General features: G+C 40.5%; 1 protein-coding gene across 1 annotated transcript in view; it reads left to right on the forward strand.

Annotated features, from left to right (window-relative positions):
- The window catches only part of GALNT8 (polypeptide N-acetylgalactosaminyltransferase 8), a 44,100-nt gene extending 26,848 nt beyond the window's left edge, over positions 1-17,252 (forward strand). The window contains 9 exon segments of the mRNA XM_028533295.2: positions 1,523-1,721; positions 2,445-2,642; positions 3,147-3,261; positions 8,637-8,802; positions 8,805-8,821; positions 15,218-15,244; positions 15,247-15,357; positions 15,901-15,996; positions 16,959-17,252. Of these exon segments, the coding sequence (XP_028389096.2) occupies positions 1,523-1,721; positions 2,445-2,642; positions 3,147-3,261; positions 8,637-8,802; positions 8,805-8,821; positions 15,218-15,244; positions 15,247-15,357; positions 15,901-15,996; positions 16,959-17,153 (1,124 nt within the window). The 3' untranslated portion in view covers positions 17,154-17,252.
- The last annotated feature ends 3,333 nt before the right edge of the window (positions 17,253-20,585 follow it).

The raw sequence follows: 20,585 nt of genomic DNA on the forward strand, positions 1-20,585 counted from the left end.
GGAACCTCATATATTACAGTAATCTTGGTCTTGCTCCTTTTTAATAGATGTACAACCTCCACTGAGAATCCCAGCTTTTCTATTCACTTTCCTGAAGTGAATTCTTTCCTGAAGAAATTGTTCCAAATGGGGAGAATTCCTGATTCCATCTCCTGAGGGGTGGGAGCAGTTAAAGGTGAACTCCAGAACCTGCTCCTTTGTTTTTGCCCTGTTTTGCTGAAAGCCCTTTCACAGATGCTATGGTGGCAGCAGAGGAAGGAAAAAATGTGTCAACCCCTTCTGATTACTCTCTAAAAGTAGTGACTGAGTGAATGCATGGAGTTTCCACCTTCTCTTTCTTTCAGTAGGAGCAAACATTCTCCAGGCCCATTGGATCTCTGTAACACCTTCAATAGTTGAGTCAGTAACCCTGGAGTGCAACAGGGAAAGTTCTAAAATGGGTAAAAATTTTAGTACCATAGTCATATCAGTTTTGATTCCAGGTCCTGACCACTCCAGGAGTCACAAATCTACTCTTCCTGTGAAAAAGGAACCAGGAAGAATCTCATATCTTGGCAATGGGGGGTGGGAGGGGATGGAGGGAAATCTTGACAAACCCAACCAAACACATACATAATTGTTGAGGCAGCATGGCATGGTGGGTAAACATAACATGGGCCCACACCTAGGTGTGCCACTTACTAGATGTATGACTTAAACAAGTTTCTTAACCTCTCTGTGAGTCAGTTTTTGCATCTGCAAAGTGGGGATACAGAATTGTCTTTCTCATAGGATTCTTTGAGAATTAAATGAATTAATATTGTCAGGGAGTTATTTGGCTGGATATTTTAAACCCTGCTTAGTGATTTGCATTCAAGTTGTTTTCATACATATGAGAAATTCAATAAGTAGGCTCAGCCAAAGAACAAATGCATAGACAGGCTTTATAAAGAAAGGAGAGAGAGGGAAGAAAATAGCTGTAAGCAACCTGGGAATAGCAAGTCTTATTTGCATATTTGGGGGATAAATTCATTACCTAGAAGTTGGAAAAGAGTTCAGTTTGGGCATTTTGTCCCAGTTGGTCCTTGAGTAGGCCAAGTATGAATAGCTAACACATGACAAAACAATTTCAGTTGTTTATGTTTTCTCTGGAAAATCTTGAGTGTTGTTGGAGAGATGTGGCAAGCTGGCTGCAATGTCTGACCATCAGCACTTCTACCTTACTTAGGTCAGGTCTTTCCTACTCATTCTTGTTAAAATTTCTCAATATACATAAAGCTTGTACATACTGTTTGGCAAATAGTAAGCAGTATTATTATTTAAGGTAGTTTAACTTTGAGGGAAAGGAGATTAAAAATGGTAGCGGTATGCCTGAAAATGGAAGGGAGGAGAGGCAGTTGCAGGGGAAACAACCGAGGCTGTAGAATTGCTCATCCTAAGCTGGGGGTAGTTAAACCACTACTATACGTAGAATAGTATAAACTTTCTGTACCAAATTGATTATTGCACTCAGAATTTCTATAGGTGTGTGTTTCATTGGCAGGAGAACTAAAGGCAAACTTGGACAAGAGTATTAAGCTTTACAACCAGAAGTATCCACGACTACTGAAAATAGTCCGGCATACAAGGAGAAAAGGTCTTGCTCAAACACGCCACACTGGCCGGGAAGTGACCATGGCTGATGTGGTTGCCATCTTGGATACTTATGTTGAAGTGAATGTTGGCTGGTAAGGATCCAGGAGGTTTCTTCCCCTGAAAAAGGGGAGAAAGGAGATATTGCACATGCTATATACAAGATAGGGTAGTGTGGAAATAGGGAAAGCCAACACCAGACCTTAAGCAAAGGGCAGTTACTAAGATGGGATGCTTTTACTCAAGGATTTTGGTTGGCTAAGGATAGTAATCTAGTGCTGGAGAAAAAAAAACAATGATTTTCACTGTTGACATGGATCCCAACCCTGATTTTACCAAATACTTTGTGACTTTTTATACATCACTTCACTTAACTTGATATTCATGTCCTTATCTGTAAAATGAAAAGATTATCTTTTTGTAATTCCTACGGTTTTCCCAGCCCTGAAATTACATGCTACAAAGACAACTGTGTTCTTTGGAGAATGAAGGAAATCAGATAGTAAAGAGACATCATTTTGGAAACAGGGAGACAAAAGAGATAATGTAAACTCTGACAGAATAGTGATGGTCCTGGTTCTCAGTGTCTTGGGGGTAGTGTCTGGGTGCTAATTTCAAATATGCTTATGACACGGGTCAGTGTCTAACATCCCCAGCTATCCCCAAAACTGCATAGCTCTTCTGGACTCTGGAGAGTTCCTCTCACCACCCAGCACAGCCTAAATGAAGAAAGTGCTCAAGGTCAGGGCAAGGTGCTTGGACCAGCTTTGCCTGCTTGCTTCTGCCTCTTACCCTCATATCCAACCTGGGTGTGTTACCCATTCTTCTTCTAGAGCAGAGCCCATCTTGGCTCAGATTCAGGAAGACCACAGTGTCATTGTGTCACCTGTGTTTGATGACATTCATTTTGACACCTTTGAACTGACTAAATATGAATTGGCAGTTGATGGGTTTAATTGGGAACTCTGGTGCCACTATGATTTACTTCCAAAGGCCTGGGTTGATCTGAATGATGTCACTGCTCCATTGAAGTAAGTCTGAAAGGGCTCAGGAACTTGGTTAGCACATGGGAAGTCAGGCATATGGTGTGTGGTGGTGGTAATGGAAGAAGGGTAGGAGGGATTAGGGACAGGGAATGACAAAAAACAAGTGAAAATTAAAATTAAAAAAAGATGACCCTAGGTAAGAGATTGCAGACTCTTGGGACTATTTTAGAGCTTTCAAGTAAGATAAAGCAAATTTTATAATGTTTTAGAAGACATTTGGGCCATTTAAAACATTTATCAGGCTATAAAGTAGGGATACCAAGATGAAAAAGATGTACTTTTGGTAAAGTTTGAGAAAGTTTATGACAACAACAAAGAATGAAGAAAGGCTATACACACTTAGTCCAGCTGGAGGGTTTAGGGAAAGCCTACAGATAAGGGGCTTGGGTCATTTTAAAGGCCAGACCATCACTGGCTTCCTACCCTTACTTCCATCCTAACTCATCATGCATTACTGAGAGGTTAGTAACTCTTTTTTGTGCTCCACAGGAGTCCTTCCATCATCGGCATCCTGACTGCCAACAGGTTCTTCCTGGGAAAGACTGGATCTGTAGATGGTGGGTTGCTGGTCTATGGAGGAGAAAGTGTGGAACTTAGCCTGAGGGTGGGTACATTTCTATTCCTTTTATGGGACAAAGCAGAGAGACATAAAGGAGGGTGATAAGATTGCCAGAATCCTGGAATAAGGCTGAATGTCATTGGCTCAAGAGGTGGACAAATCCTCATGTTTCTAGGTCACTAGAGAGAGGCAATGGGACTTGGGGAGTGGAGTTCTTTGGTGTAGGTCTATGTAATGTGGGGCACATGGGTGGGAAGGGGTAGAACTGAGGCTCAGCAGATGGTGTCCCTATTTCCTTTGAGGAATCCAGGCATTTTTCCAGTGTTTCCTAGAATAAAACAATTTGGTGGCAGACAGCTCTCTATAAAACCAAAGAGAAACTGGGCAGAGGGACCAGAGGATACAGATGTGTGGGCAGTGAAAATTGTTCCTGAATGGACAGCTAGAGCAGCTGACATGAGGACATGTGTTCATGCTGAGATGCAGTCTAGACTAGGGCAAACAACCAGTGATGTGTTCTATGGGTTCTACAGCAATAGAATCCTCAAACCACTTCTAGTTCTGCCCAACTTTTTGTGCACTGGCTTCTCACTTCAGCAATGATGCCTCTTCTCTGCCTGATAGCTTCTCATGCTTTCTCAGATCAAATGAACATCCTGAATTATTGTGCTTTATAAGGGAATTCAGGGTACAAATTAAAAAATTGGAGAAATGACAAGTGCAAGTTCATATTACCTCAGTGTATCAGTAAGCTATTGCCACAAAGATGCTGGGTAACCAAACACCCTAAACTCAGTGACTTAAGAAAACAATAATTTACGTTCAGAGATCTGCAGGTCCAGCTGGAGTTTGATGGGGCTCTTAAGGCCTCAGTTTGGAACTAGTGCATTATTTCTTATGCCCTAGCAAATTTGTGACAGCCAAGCCCAAAGTCAATGGGTGGGAGATGTCTTCTGTCTACAATGAAGCCATGAAGAACTAGGGCCAATATGTTCAACCCATCACAATCAGTTTGGAAGAGGTTCTATGTATAACATATTCCTTCCACAGTATTGTTTTGCCTCTTCTGTACAATCTACAGGCCTTCTTTAAAAAGGCCCTGACTCTTGGGTTTGTGACTGTTCTTGTTAGTTTACCCCTCTTTCATTTCCAGCCTAAAGCTGAACTTTTATTTTTTAAATTTTCACCCAAGGATATGTTTCTTGATTTTAGAGAAAGCAAGGTGGGGGTGAAGGAGGGAAAGAAAGAGAAGGAGAGATACTTTGATTGATTACCTTCCATACATGCCCTGACTGGGGATTGAAACTGAAACCTAGGTATGTGTCCTGACTAGGGATCAAACCCCCAAATTTTAGTGCATGGAACAACACTCCAACCAACTGAGCCACCCAGCCAGGGCCTAAGGCTGAACTTTTAAAAGAGGTTGCATAAACGTAGTGACAATTTCACAGGTATTGGACTCCCAAATATTAAGTCTTACTTTTCCACTAGAAAGCTTGTGTTATCCTGGGAAATATACAAATTCTCTAAGCCATACTTGCTACATAAAGAACCTAGCATGAGGCTAAGGCTGGGTATGTCACTTGATTGGAGCATGATCCTGAAACACAAAGGTTGTGGGTTTGATCTCCAGTTAGGGTACATACAAGAAACAAACAATGAATGCATAAGTAAGTGGAATAACCAGTTGATGTTTTTCTTTTTCTTTCTCTGTCTGAAATTAATTAAAAAACAAACTTAGCATGATGAATGAAACATGGCTTCTGCTTGATCAATAGTTAATAATAAAAATGTCAGGATGGTGGTGTAAAAAATGCTGGACCTAGGTTCTAATCCTGGCTCTCCTAACCCTGTGTGGACTGAGCTTCTATAAAATGGCTCCCTCCACCTTCCCAGCTCCAAAATTCTGTGCCTGAGACCAGGTGACCTCTGGTCCATTGTGGTTCCTGGAGAAACAAGATAATTTTCTGTCTAAACCTTATTCTGGCCTACTCACTTCAGTTTCTTTCCAACTGAGGCTGATGACCACATGTTGTACCTACTTAGGACCCAAGCAGGACTCCACATTTATATATTAACAAATAAAGTTTGAGTCCCTGTCTGGGTTGTCCATGAAGCCACAACCATTCTTTGGCAAAGAGAACTATTTTTTACCCGTGGTCTTGATCAGCTTTCCTATTTCTGAACTGAAGAGGAGTGTCTTTGTTTTAACTATCCCATAAGAGTGATTGTGCAGCTAAAATGTAATAAATAGTTTGACTTGTTTTTATTAAGAAATGAATTAGAATTCTTGTTTGGCTTCTGGAACAGATTCCAAAATAACAAAGGTTTAAACAAGGTAGAAATTAATTTCTCTCTTCTATAACTGTTTGGACATCTGTAGTGCAGGACTGAGATGGCAGCTCCAGGGTGATGGAGTCCAAGACTCTCCCACCTTGTGGTTCTGTCACACTCAACATCACACCTATGTTCTAGTGAATAGGAAGAGAAAAGGGGGAGGAAAGAAAGAGTATGTCTTTTTTTAAGGCTCTACATGCAAGTTTTGTGTATTGTATTTCATTGGCCACTACTGGTCATATGGCCACATCTATATGCAAATGAGGCTGGGAAACATAGATTTCAAGCTAGTTGGTTATGTGTCGTTATTCCTTTGATGACTACAGATGTACGGGGGAACAGATATTGGGAGTACTACCAGTCTCTAGCACAAAAAATACAAATGCAAAAATAATTATTTTATGCATGGTACTTAGCAGAGTCTTGAAGACAACCCTAGTTATGTTGTGGCTGGGGTGTTCCTATTCACCAGAGCTTCCCGTGAATTTGGCTGGAATCCCAGTTCCCAACTTAGGACCCAGAGCCCTTCTTCCCATTTCTGTGTTCCTTGTCCTTTCCTCTTCTCTCCCTTCCTGCATCCAGACTGCCTCTCTCTGTTTCCATTCCCCTGTCCCACATGTCAAACTCTGCCATTTCAGTTCCTACAGAAGTCTTCTTTCTTTTAACATTTCGTGATTTTTGAAAATATTTTTTTTTCTGGAAAAGTGGGGAGTGTCAGGGAAGGGTCATTCTTTTGCTATTCTTGGATAGAATAGTTTACCCACATTCAGATTCCTGGGTTTATGTGTATGGTCATTTGTCTTTCAAAATCTCTAAGCACTTGTTAGGTCTGTGTTCCCCAATAACAGAACTTGGAGAACATCAGAGCTGCATGGAGTGTTTTATTCTGACATCTAGAGGCCATGGCAGTGATGTTGTGAATGGATGAGTATAAATGGAGATGGAGCAATGGGGCTGATGGGCAAAAATGTAAAACCAACATTTGTCAAGCACCTTGTGAATTCCTGGTGCTGTGCCAGAACTGAACATGTGGACTGGACTGCCAGAATGTCAAATCCAGCTCTGTCATCTGCCCACTAGTACACATGGGCAAGTTACTTAAGTGGGGATAATAATAATAATACCTACACAGTGAAGGTTAAATTTATGAAAAATACTAGGATAGTATGTGGCACAAATTAAGCCATTGGTATTATAAGCAGAAGCTTCATGTCTGTCTGTGTGTGTCAACAGAAAGAAGGGGAGTTGTTTGGTAAGTGGGAATAAACTGAGGGAGTAAACTTTGAAAAGTGTTGGTTGAGGATAACAGTAATATTACTTAATAAATATCAATTCAGACTTTTATCTTTTCACTTGAATTTGAGCTTTTTTGTACCCATGGTTAATTTTTCTTGGAAATTCCTGTTGTTTGGAAAACTCCTCTAACTAGAAAAATTGAAGTTGTATTTGGGCTTTTAAATGTTTGGCTACAGAAAATAAAATCTGAAAACAAGTTAGCTGTAACTTCCACATGGTCCTGGGAACTAATGAGGAGAAATGGAAGGAGAGGTGCTTCGAATTAATCACAGATGCTGCTGTTCCCTGAGCACATGCTCTGTCAGTGATTTAGTCCACCTGACAACCCACATGGTGGCTGTGCTCATCAAGAGGAGTGTTTTACTCTGAGTCATAGGGTGTGCAGTGACAGATTTGAACACAGGTCAATCTGACTTTAAAGCTCGGCTTTTTTTTCAAGAGGCAAGGGAAGGGAATCTGTGGTTTCAGAAGCTGAGGAAGGGAGGAAAAACATTGGAAGTCAGATAAGGGGCCTGGGTCCTCACGTGCTTCAGTGAACCAGCAGGACTGAAGTTGCTCACTATACCTCAAGGGCTCCACAGGCATGAATGTAGTAGGTTGCCAACTGCTGCCAAATAGGCTAATATCTCCTTGAAATTACAACTCAGTTGGGCAACCACAAAGAGAAGACACTGGGGCCACTGCATCAATCCCATAGCATTAGATAGTTTAACCATCTACCAGGAGAAAAACCATATTTTAAAGCCAAATATTAGACTGTGTGGTCTGATGAGTGTGCCTGTATTCATCAGGATGAGAAAAAAATATTTATAGTTATATCATAAGTCATAGTATCTCTTAATCAAGAATTGCCTGTATTAGTTGTCTGTTGCTGTGTAATTATATCACAAACTTAGTGACTTAAAGCAATACATACTTATTATCTCTCAGTTCATGTGGCTCAGGAGTCCATTCCTGGCTGAGCTGTATCCTTTGCAAGGTTGCAGGCAAGTTGTTGGCCAGGGCTGGGTTCTCATCTAGGACTGACTGAAGAAGCATCTGCTTCTGGGCTCATGTTAGCAGCGTTCAGTTCTGTGAAGTCACCCAGACCAACGAGGCATTCAGGTTTTGGCTGGCTATCAGTTAGAAGCTACCCTTCATTTCTTATACTTTCCATATTGTTGCTCACAGCATGGTGGCTTGCTTCTTGAAAGCCAGCAAGAATGCATCTCTTAGCAAGATGGACACTACAATCTTATGTAATGTAATTACACACATGCAATCATGTACGTACTATCATGTTTTCCATGTCCTATTGGTTAGAAGAAGATTACCACCCCACACTCATGTGAAGACCAGGAGGCAGGGATCAGGGGGCCACCTGAGAGTCTGTCCTGCCTGTCACCTTATATCTCGTATGCAGAGGGGCCCTGGGACGCTAACTATAGTCAGATTAGCTCAGGGCGTGGCCCCTCTCAGGACACTAGCACTTTCCTTGGGAATAAAAGAGCAGGGACAGAACTTTTTTTGGTTTGTTCAGGAAGAGTTGTGGCAGAGGGCCACAAGTCTTCTTGAACTTGGATTTCTGGAACTGTGTGAATGACAGGAGAGAAGTTTGGCAAACTTCTAAGGGAGGTGTTTTAGGCAAGTGAGCCAGGAGGCGACATAGTGATGGGAGTGGGAGGACTAAATTTACATCCTTTTAGAAATGGTTCTAAAATGTTTGTCTCTGTGCATCAGTAAGCCATGCCGCTTATTTGGCCATGGGATCAAGCTTGTCCAGATGCTTTTTTCCTCTTCTCTTGCAGGTGTGGCAGTGTGGAGGAAAAACTGAGGTCTTGCCCTGCTCTCGGATCGCTCACCTAGAGAGACACCACAGGCCCTATGCCTTGGATCTGATTTCTGCCTTGAAGCACAATGCCGTCAGAGTGGCCAAAATCTGGATGGATGAGTAAAAACACATGGTTTACTTGGCCTGAACATACCTCTCCAGGTTTGTCATGGAATTGAATAGAAGCAGGGAAGAAGAAAGGAGGAGGAGGTATGGTAGTGGTGGGAAATGGGAGGAGATACAACAAAAGTGCCACACCAGCCCTAAAAAAATAAGGGTAAAGTCAAGATGGTGTGATGATAATGACACAACATTTATGTGGCAATACCATGTTCTAGGCACTCAGTCACCACAACAGACCTATAAGGTAGGTTTATTTTTTATTTTATGTATTTATTTTTAAATTGCAGTTGACATTCAATATTATGTTAGTTTAGGTGTACAGAATAGTGCTTAAACATTTGTATAACATAAAAAGTGTTCCCTGGATAAGTCTAGCACCCACCTGGCACTGTACATAGTTGCTGCAGTATTATTGACTATATTCCCTGTGCTGTACTTTACATCCCTGTGACTATTTTGTAACTGGTAATTTTTACTTCTTAATCCCTTCACCTTTTTCACCAAGTCCATACCTGCCCCCCATCTGGTAACCATTGGTTTGTTCTCTGTATCTATGAGTTTATTCATATTTTTTTGTTGATTTATTTTGTTTTTTAGATTCCACATATAAGTGGAATAATATGATATTCACCTATCACTGTCAGACTTATTTTACTTAGCATAATTCCCTTTATGTCCACTCATGTTGTCACAAATAGCAAGATTTCATTCTTATGTATGGCTAGGTAATATTCCAGCGTATATATGTACTATATCCTCTTTATCCATTCTTCTATTGATGGACACTTAAGTTGCTTTCATATTTTAACTGTACTAAAAAATGCTGCAATGTACATAGGTGTGCATATATCTTTTCAAATTAATGTCCTGTATCTCTTTGAATAAAAACCCAGAAGTGGAATTGCTGTGTCATTTGGTAGTTCTATTTTTAATTTTTTGGCAAACCTCTGTGTTGTTTTCTATAGTTGCTGCACCAATTTACAAAACCACCAAGAGTGCATAACTGTTCCTTTTTCTCCACATCTTTGCCAGCACTTGTTATTTGTTGACTTATTGATGATAGCTATTCTGAGAAATGTGAGGTGATACCTTATTATGGTTTTAATTTGCATTTCCTGAGGATTAGTGATGTTGAACATCTTTTCATATGTCTATTGGCCATCTATATATCCTCTTTGGGAAAGTGTCTATTCAGGTCCTCTGCCCATTTTTTAATCAGATTGTTTGGAGGGAGGGGGTTGGTGTTAAAATGTGTGAGTTCTTTATATATTTTGGATATTAATTCCTTATTAGATGTACCATTGGCAAATAACTTCTCCCACTTAGTAGGTTGTCTTTTCATTTTGTTGATGGTTTCCTTCACTGTGCAAAAACTCTTTCATTTGATATAGACCCATTTATTTTTATTTTGTTTCCCTTGCCCAAGGAGATGAACTAAATATATATATATCTTACTAAGAGCAATGTCAAAGAACTTAGTGCCTATGTTTCCTGCTAGGATTTTTATGGTTTCTAGTCTTACATTCAAGTCTTTAATCCATTTTGAATTTACTCTTGTATATTCTTTTGCATGTCTGTCTAGTTTTCCCAACACTATTTATTAAAGATACTGTCTTTACCTTATTCTATATTCTTGCCTGCTTTGTTATGGATTAGTTGACCATATAGGTGTGGGTTTATTTCTAGGTTCTCTTTTCTTTCTTTCTTTTTTTAAGATTTTATTTATTTATTTTTAGAGAGAGAGGAAGGGAAGGAGAAATAGAGGGAAAGAAACATCAATGTGTGGTTGCCTCTTGCATGCCCCACACTGGGGACCTGGCCCACAACCCAGGCATGTGCCCTGAATGGGAATCAAACTGGCAACCCTTTGCAGGCCCACGCTCAATCCACTGAGCTATACCAGCCAAGGTTATACTCTTTTTAATGTATTGCTGAATTCAGTTTGCTAATATTTTGTTGAGAATTTTTGCATCTATATTCTTCAAGGATATTGACCTATGATTTCCTTTTTTTTCTTCCTTCTTATAGTGTCTTTATCTGGTTTGGAATCAGGATAATGTTGACTTCATAAAATGAGGTTGGGAATTTCCTTTCCTCTTGAATTTTTGGATTAACTTGAGAAGGATAGGTGGTAATTCTTCGTTGAATGCTTGGTGAAATTTACCAGTGATTCTGTCTGGTTCAGGACTTTTGTTTTTTGGAAGATTTTTTTTAAAGATTTTATTTCTTTATTATTAGAGAGGGGAAGGGAGGGAGAGAGAAAGGGAGAGAAACATCAATGTATGCTTGCCTCTCACGTGCCCTTCACTGGGGACATGGCCTGCAACCCAGACATGTGCCCTGACTGGGAATCAAACCAGTGACCCTTTACTTTGCAGTCTGGCTCTCAGTCCACTGAGCCACAACACCCAGGGCTGTTGGAAATTTTTTGATTACTGACTGATCTGTTCATATTTTCTGCTTCTTAGTTTAGGTTAGTCTTAGAAGATTGTATGTTTGTAAAAATTTACCCATTTCTTCCAGATTATCCAACTCATTGGTATATAATTATTTATAGTATTTTCTTATATTCCTCTGTGTTTTGGTAGTGTCAGTTGCCTCTTTGCTTTCATTTTTGATTTTATTTACTTGAGTCTTCTCTTTTGTCCTTGATGAGTCTGGTTGAAGGTTTATCAATTTTGTTTATCTTTTCAAAGAACAAGCTCTTTGTTTATTGATCTTTGTTATTTGTTTACTTCTGCCCCAATTTTTTTTTATTCTTGCTTCTACTCACTTTGGGCTTTGTTTGTTCTTTTTTCTCTTGTTCCTTTAGGTGTGAGGTTAGATTGTTTATTTGATATTTTTCTTGATTCTTGAGGTAGGCCTGTATTGCTATGAATTTCCTTCTTGGAACTGCTTTGGCCACACCCCACATGTCTGAGGGTCATTTGTGCTTTCATTCTTGTTCATCTCAAGATATTTTTTCATTTTTGTTGATCTTGTTAATCCATTCATTTGTTAATAGGATGTTCTTATGGGTTTTCCAGTTTTTTTTTCTTATAATTGATTTCTAGTTCCATACCATTGTGGTCTGATGCTTGATATGATTTCAATATTTTAATGTATTGAGACTTGTTTTGTGTCCTAACATGTGGTCTATCCTGGAGAATGTTCTAAGTGTGTTTGAAGGAGGTGTATATTCTGCTGCCTTAGCATGTAATGTTTCACAAATATCAAGTAATCCATCCGGTCTAATGTGTTATTTAAGGCCGGTGTTTCCTTATGGATATTTTTATCTGGATAATCTGCTTCTTCTTTTTAGAGAAGTCTCTTTAACATTTTCTATAATACTGGTTTGGTGGTGATGGACTTCTTTACCTTTTTCTTCTCTGGGAATCTCTTTATCTCTCCTTTGATTCTAGTGATAGTGTCATCTGGTAGAATAATCTTGATTGTAGGTCCTTGCTTATTATCACTTTGATTATTTCATGCCATTTCCTCCTAGTCTGTAATATTTCTGTTGAGAAATCAGCTGACAGTCTTGTGGGAGCTTCCTTGTGTGCATCTACTTTTCTTTTACTGTTTTTGAGATTCTCTCTTTCCTTTTTAACCATGGTATTTTAATTGAGGTCTGTCTTGGTGTGGACCCTTCTAGGATCACCATTTTTGGAACTCTGCACTTTCTGGATTTGTATGTTTATTTCCTTTGCCAGATTAGGACAGTTTTCAGTCATTATTTTTTCAAATAGAGTTTTAATCCCTTGTTCTCTTTCTCTCTTTCTCACACCATTATGATGCAAATATATGCTTGATATTGTCCCAGAGATTCCTTAAACTATCCTTATTTTTTAAAAATCCTTCTTTTGTTTTTCTTATTGGGTGTTTTCTACTACTTTTTCTTCCAAATCACTGGTTTGGTTCTCTGCTTTATTTAACATGCTGTTGACTCCGTTTTATTTCTGACTGGTTCTTTCTTATGGTTTATATCTCTTTGTACAAGAGATTCTTACTGAATCTCTTACTGAAGTCATCTGTTCTTTCTCTAAGTTTATTGAACATCTTTATAACCAGTGTTTTAAACTCTGTACTTGGTAGATTGTTTGCTTCCATTTAGTTTAGTTCTTTTTCTGGAATGTTGTCTTGTTTAATTCAGGACATATTTCTTTTTCTCCTCATTTTGACTGCCTCCTGTGTTTGTTTTTATGTATTAGGTAGACGCCCTACATCACCCAGTCTCGGGAGGGTTACCTTATATAGTAGGTGTCTTACGGGGCCCAGTGGCACAGTCTCCTTGGTCATTTGAAATGGGCATTCTGGGGCTATCCCTTGTGTGTGCCCTCCTGTTGTAGTATAATCTTGATTTTTGTTAGCACATCAGGGTGTAGTATTGACCCTCGGGCTGGCTGGGTGTGAGGGCTGGCCAGCACTACTGCAGGCAATTTATTGTGTGGAGCTGACCTGATAGAGCAGTGTTCACTTTTGTGGGGCTGTTTTGTCTACTGAGTCCACCCTTTTGGTGCATCACTTGTGGAGCTAATTTCGTGGTGCTGTGGTGTGGTTTGAAGGTAGTCACTAGGTATGTTGTTTCTGGGGTCTCTTGAGAGGAGCTTTAGTGCTGGCTAAAGTCAGATGCTGCCTGCCTGGCCCAAGGCTGCCTGGTAGGACCTACTACAAAATGATCTGTGGCTGGTAGCTCCTTCTGTGGGCTTGAAGGCATCTGGAAGTGGTTATGCTGTGAACCAAGTGTGACTGTCACTCATGGTGGACTTGGGGCTGCTTAGCAAGAGGTGCAGGGCATGAAGAAGACAGCCACTGCTTGTCTGGGGTTGTAAATCTTTGAGATATTTTAGGAAGGTCCACAGCTCAGGCTGAACCTGGCCACTCATGAACATCTATTGAAAGAGGGTAATGCTCAAAGACAGTTCGTTGGGGTAGGGTTTCAATGAATCACCCAACAGGGGCGATTGGAGTTAGCTAGGTTGATGGAGCCTACCATCAACCAAATGGAGCCAAATGTGGTGCCTACCTCTGCCTGAAGGCTGGGTATGGGGAGGGCTTGACAAAAGAACAATGGTGTCTGCCAGCTCTCTGTCTAGGAGAGAGCTACCCCTTCAGCTCTCACCCCAAAGCCAGTCAATTCAGTTCCTCCCATTTGCTCCTGGTGCTTTTCAAGATGCTGTCCCTTCACTGGAGTTTAGGACAAGTTGTGAGCAAATGATTTTGTGCTCAGGTCACTTAAGAGGATACCTGGGTTCCAAAGCAGATGAATTTTTTAACCTGAAAAGTAATTTTTTTCTTGAAGTCTAAAAAAAAAACCACACACACACAATAAACCAACTAATTTCAAATATGATTGAATTTTTAAAATTGAATTTAAATGCAAAACCTAAAATTTGGAAATAAATATTTCATATATTTTCTACTTATGAAAAACAGGAGCCCTGTGTCTCATTTGGATGGAAACCCTGCTGGTTTTCACAGACAGATGTTGTGGGGACTCCTCTTCCTGGCATTGGTGCTTGAGGCTGGGGAGCCTGTTGTGAGCCTGGGACCCCTAAGTGTAGATCTTCATGGCTGAGATATCCTTCTCAATTCTTAATCACCACATGTGGGTGTGGAACCAGCCTGTTCTGCATTTGTGCCTCTCTTGCCAGTCTTGATGTGCCTCCTTTCTGTTCAGCTAGTCTTCAGGTGGTTCTCAAGGGTTCTTCTATAATTTAGTCGTAGTTTTCATGTGGTCATAGGAAGAGGTGAGCACAGAATTTACCTTAGGTAGGTTTCATTTTTATTATTCTAAGTTACAGATGAAGAAACTGAAGCACAGAGAGTTAAAAGAAACTTGTTTAAGATGGTAAGTTAGTAAGTGGTTGAGATAAGATTCATCCATCATCAATTTACTATCTTAGGAGGATATAAACATGGTAGGTAGGATGTGGGATGGTGGGAATAAGGACTATAATCCTGTTGGATGCAGATGAATGAAGGTGACTTTCTTGGCTAAGGCCATACCATTGTCCCTGCCACTGGAGGTCAGCAGGAATTGCTCTCTTCTGCTCCTGAGCTGTGGCTCTGGCCTCATTCTTTTACCTTAATTCTCTACAGATATCACTTTTAGAAAATGTCCTTTAACTTCCAAATTTTGCTATCACGGTATTTCTTTTAAAAGCCGTTTCTGACTGTCATGAGTAGTATTTTTTATCTTACTGATATAAATATTATCTCTAACAGGAGCAATCTGCATCAGCTTGCTAAAGATGAGGAGTAAACCCAGGGACCCCACTACACTGGCCTTGCATGTGTTTTTTGAACCAAAAGTGATTCCTAAGTTTCAAGCTTTTTTCACTTTCCCTGGAAAATTATAAATTTTCTAGGTTACTTTATAAGCCATCAGAAAAATACCCAGTTTCCTCAGGCATCATTCATACCCTTTAGAAACATTCCATGTTTTATTTACAGAACTCTGGAATTGATTATGGAGACATTTTTTTTCCAGAATGGCACTCTGGGAGAAACTGAAATGTAAAACTTTTGACTGGTATCTGAAAAATGTTTATCCAGCCCTGAAGCCAATCCACAACATCGTGGGCTATGGAAGAGTATGTATTATGAAATTGCATTTCAGATTTGAAATGTTTGACTGTAACAGACAATGAAACCTGAATTGCAAGACTACCCAGAAAAGGTTTCCAAAATCCATCCTGCCCAAGATTCCTTTCCTATCCCTAACTCCTTCCTTGGCTTTTTGACCTTGGACCCTCTCAGTTTCCTTTTATCTCTTGTCCTCCAGGACCCCTCTCCCTTCCTACTCTTTTACTTTGCAAACTACAGCCCTTGCTCTGACCCTCTCAATTTCTCAGCCAGTCAGGATGTTTGGCCTTGTCCACCTGAACACAGGCATGATTTCCCCCTCTCTATATGTGCTGGGATGGGCCAAGGGGGTGGAGATTCCCAGGAGGTTGATATCATATCAGTGCTTCACTTCAGCATTTGCCTAGTGTTTAGAAAATTGCTTCCAGGATACTAAACTGCTGGTCCCTTTTGGGGGTCATTTCTGGCACCCTTGGAGAATCAGAGAAAATGCAGAGCCTAGGGAGGCTTGACAGACCTCTTTCTTTGATTCTTTCCAGCAGTGTTTTCAGATGAGAAACCTACTGGATGGACATATCTGCCTGGATCAGGGACCTATTCCAGGCAATACCCCCATCATGTGTTACTGTAATGAATATAGTCCACAGGTATCTTCCACAATCTTCTTTGCCCAGATAGGATGAGTGTGATGAGGCTCAGCCCATAGCAACCTTTGCCAGATTTGGACTCAGTGTTAGATGATGGGGAGGCAGGAGCTAAGCATCCTGGGTAATGAATGGTGAAACCCAAACCTATACTTGTAACTAAGCACTTCCAAATTCATTCAAAAAGTCATGACAAGACAGTTCTATTTCAAGTTCAGGTAGGCTATGTAGAAAGGCTCTGATATGTTGCATTCATTCTCTATGGTAATATTTTCATTGACAATAACTTTCAGTCCCCTTTCCTCCCTTTTCACACTGCCTCCCTCTTCCCTCCTGCTGCTCCTTGTGTGCCTAGAAGGTGGGCAGCTGAACAGAGGGCTAGAGAAGAGAGGCTAAATGGAAATCCCTCTAAGGAACAGGAGAGATCTGGCACCAAGTGAAAGATGTAGCCAAGGGAATTTTTTTCCCTGAGACTACTCACATCTGTCATGTTACTTTGCACATTGCCCTCACGGAACCTTTTGAGGGATGCAGGATAGATAGCATTTTCATTACAAATGGAAAAATCTGGGACACAAAACAACCTACTTGTTCAAACTCACCGAGCAAGGCAGGATCAGAATGAAAATTTGAAAGTTTTCCTGACAAAAACCCATAGCTGAGGCTTACAATAATACCTTATGCAATTCAGTTGTGGGTTTGTTTTTTTTCCCCCAAAGTTAAGCTCCCTCATCCATGCAAACCATGACTTGGTTAGGTTCCCTGCATGCTAGGAAGCAGGCTAGTGTTCCCTCCTCATACCTGGTCTTCTTCCTAAAATCATCTAGGGGTGGGAAGAAAGAAGCAGAGGGTGTTTCCCATGGTGACTGAGTGTCTAGGGGACTCACAAGCAGTCCTTATGTCCACTACATGGTCAAGGGCATCCCCACTGACTGTCCATGGCAGACCCTTTTGCTATCTTTTAGAATGTCTACCACTACCTAACTGGGGAGTTGTACGTGGGACAACAGATTGCCGAGACAGATGTTGATGATTGCTGTCTGACAGACCCTGGTAGTGGGAAGAAGCCCACTTTAGAGCCATGTTCCAAGGCACCCTCAAATAGACTGCACATATATTGGGATTTTAAACCAGTGAGTCACATAATTTTAAAAGGGTAGATATATTCAAATATAACCTGAGAGGTTCAGATGTGATTTGATAGTGTTTTAGAAAGATTCATTTTGTGGATGTGTATAAGGAAAACACTGGAAACAGGGAACTGGGTGTGGAATATTGAGTCTGTTGACTCGGTATTCCACATACTAGGAATACTAGGAATACTAGGAGGGGGTAGCCAAGGAAAAGAAATATGGAATCCATTATAGCTTAAGAGTTAAGAGTTTGGTTTACAATCAGAGTTCAGTCACATTTAGCAATTTTATTACCTTCTCTGAGACTCAGTTTCCTCCTCTATAAAATGGAGATGATTATAGCAATGGGTTGGGAGGATTAAATGAGATAGTGTATGTAAAACATTTTAGCATAGTGCCTGGTACATAAAGAGTATGCAATAAATATTAGCCATTGTAATCAGTTTTATTTTTGATGATAATCAGAGAGTCTGGAGCAATAGGCTGAAGTTTGACAGGTACTATATAAAAGTATTTTAAAAATATTTTATTTATTTATTGAGAGAAGGGAGGGAGAAAGAGAAGAGAGGAACATCAATGTACAATAGATACATCAATATGTTGCCTCTCACACGCTCCTTCCTGACTGGGGACCTGCCCCAAAACCCAAATGTGCCCTGACTGAGAATCAAACCAGTTGGTTACCTTTCAGTTCACTGGCTGGTGCTCAATCTACTGAGCCACACTAGCCAGGGCTGAGTCTTGACTTTCACTTTGGTATCAATTGACCAAGAACAAGGTGGAGGTAATCTGGCAGAATTTACATGACAATGACATGAGGGTTGTCTATGTGTCTATGTGTGAACTTATATTGTGTGATAGGACTGCATTAAGCCACATTGGCAGAACTGTGATGTCCTGATGGAGGGAGCAATGCTTCATCTGTGAACACACCTCTGAGCATGTTGGTTGTAAATTAGGTTCAGAAGCCACATATAAAAAGACATGGACAATCTAACTCAGTAATTCCTAACTTAAAGCTAATAACCTCTTTGAAAATCTGCTGCAAGCTATGGACTGTCTCCAGAAAAACATATACATGTACATACGTGCACAATTCTTTTTACAACGTCGGAGGGTTTTTGAATCATAAATTAAGTCTCTCAGAACTAGATGAAACCAGTGAGAAGGAGGAAGAGAATAAGTCATCTTCCTGCTCTAAGTTCCAACTGTATGGAAATACATGTAATTCTAAGAAAGGTCATGCTTCCTGTTATCTCAGGCACTTTTGTAGGTGTTGTTCCCTCTTCTTCCACCTCTTCACTGGGCCAAATGCAAAGTGTTCTTCTGCATTCTCCATATGTTATCAGGTCCTGTTAACTTTTGTAGGCAATTATCTGTTCTAATTGCCTAATCACTTGCTTCTTGCTATCACTAGGCTGTAGGTTGGAGGATAGGGTCTGGGTTTTGTTTGTTGTTTTCTCTCTACAATCTAACACAGTGCCTGAAATTTTGCAGGCATTCAAGAAATGGTGGCAGAGACCTAGGAAACCAAGCCAAGGTTTAGTGTTTGGCACAGTGTCTGGTACATAACAAACACACAGGTTGTAGAGCTCTGGCCAAGACGGAGGCATAGGTAGAAACCCTTTGCTTCCTTGCACAAACGAAAGGAGTATAACAACAAATCTAAAATCAATAAACAACCAAAAGCGCCAGAAAATCAAACTGCATGGAACTCTGACAACCAAGGAATTAAAGAAAAAAATCAACCAGAATAACCAGACTGGTAAGGCAGCAGAGTGCACAGGCTGACTCAGAAAAATTGGAGCAGACCAAGCAGATGGGACTGGCTGCTGCAAGGTGGTGGGCTGTTGGGCGTAGCTGACTGAAGGCAAGACTGAGACTCAGAGTTGTCGGTGGGCTACAGCAGTTGCTACAGTGGGAGAAACTCCCAGACTCACACGAGAGAGTCCGTTGGAAAGTATGCTAGAGAGAGCAGGTGAGTTGCACTGTTCCCTCTCTGGCCCTTCCCTGACAGGCACACCACAGTGAAGCAAGGAGGGTTACCCTGCTCCAAAAAATACCCAAGGCCCCATGCTCTTACAACTTATCAGCTGAGCCAAGACAAAGAAATATGGCCCAAATGAAAGAACAGAGCATAATCTCAGAAAGAGAACTAAGCGAGGAGGAGATCGCCAACTTATCTGATGGAGAATTTAAAGCCCTGGTAATCAAAATGCTGACAGATCTGATTGAGCTTAGTCGAAAAATTTAAAAACAAATGAAGGATACCCAAAGTAAAATAAAGCAAAATGTTCAGGGAAACAACAGCAACAGGAAGGAAACCAGGAGTCAAAGCAACGATTTGGAACAAAAGGAAGAAATAAACATCTAACCAGAACAGAATGAAGAAACAAGAATTCAAAAAAATGAAGAGAAGCCGAGGAATGTCTGGGACAACTTGAAATGTTCCAATATCTGAATTATAGGGGTGCCAGGAGGAGAAGAACAAGAGCAAGAAATTGAAAACTTATTTGAAAAAATAATGAAGGAGAATTTCCTCAATCTGGCCAAGAAAATAGACTTCTAGGAAGTCCAGGAAGCCCAGAGAGTCCCAAAGAGGTTGGACCCAAAGAGGAACACACCAAGGCACATCGTCATTAAGTTACCCAACATTAAATTTAAAGAAAGAATCCTAAAAGCAGCAAGAGGAAAGAAGAGAGTTACCTACACAGGAGTTCCCATAAGGCTGTCAGCCGATTTCTCAAAAGAAACTACAGGCAAGAAGGGGCTGGTAAGAAGTATTTGAAGTCATGAAATGCAAGGAACTACATCTAAGATTACTCTATCTGGCAATGCTTTCATTTAGAATGGAAGGGCAGATAAAGTGCTTCCTAGATAAGGTTAAGTTAAAGGACTTCATCATCACCAAGCCCTTACTATGTGAAATGTTAAAGGGACTTATCGAAGAAAAAGAAGATAAAAAATGTGGACAGTAAAATGACAACAAACTCACAACTATCAACAAATGAACCTAAAGAAAAGAAATCAATGAAAACAAAAAACTAAGCAACCAACCAGAATAAAAACAGAATCAGAGAAATGGACATTACACAGAGGGATTTCAGTGAGGAATAACAGGGAAAAAGTACAGGGAAGAAGAAGCATAATTAGGAGGCATAAAATAGATGGGGAGAGGTAAAAAATAGTATAGGAAACAGAGGACTCAAAGAACTTATATGTACAACCCATGGACATGAGCTAAAGGTGGGAGAATGCTGGAGGGTTGGGGGGCAGGGCAGAGGGGGGTAAAGGGGAAAAAACTGGGAAAACTCTAATAGCATAATCAATAAAAAATACTAAAAAAAAAGAGAAATGGTTGCAGAGCAAATAAAAGATTGGCAGACCTAGAGGTATTGGCTAGGGGAGAGGTGAATCTAGAGAAAAGGTGATGCTGTGTTCATGAGAAAGAGGAAGTAG

This window comes from Phyllostomus discolor, chromosome 2 (assembly GCF_004126475.2).
Source record: "Phyllostomus discolor isolate MPI-MPIP mPhyDis1 chromosome 2, mPhyDis1.pri.v3, whole genome shotgun sequence".
NCBI lineage: Eukaryota > Metazoa > Chordata > Mammalia > Chiroptera > Phyllostomidae > Phyllostomus > Phyllostomus discolor.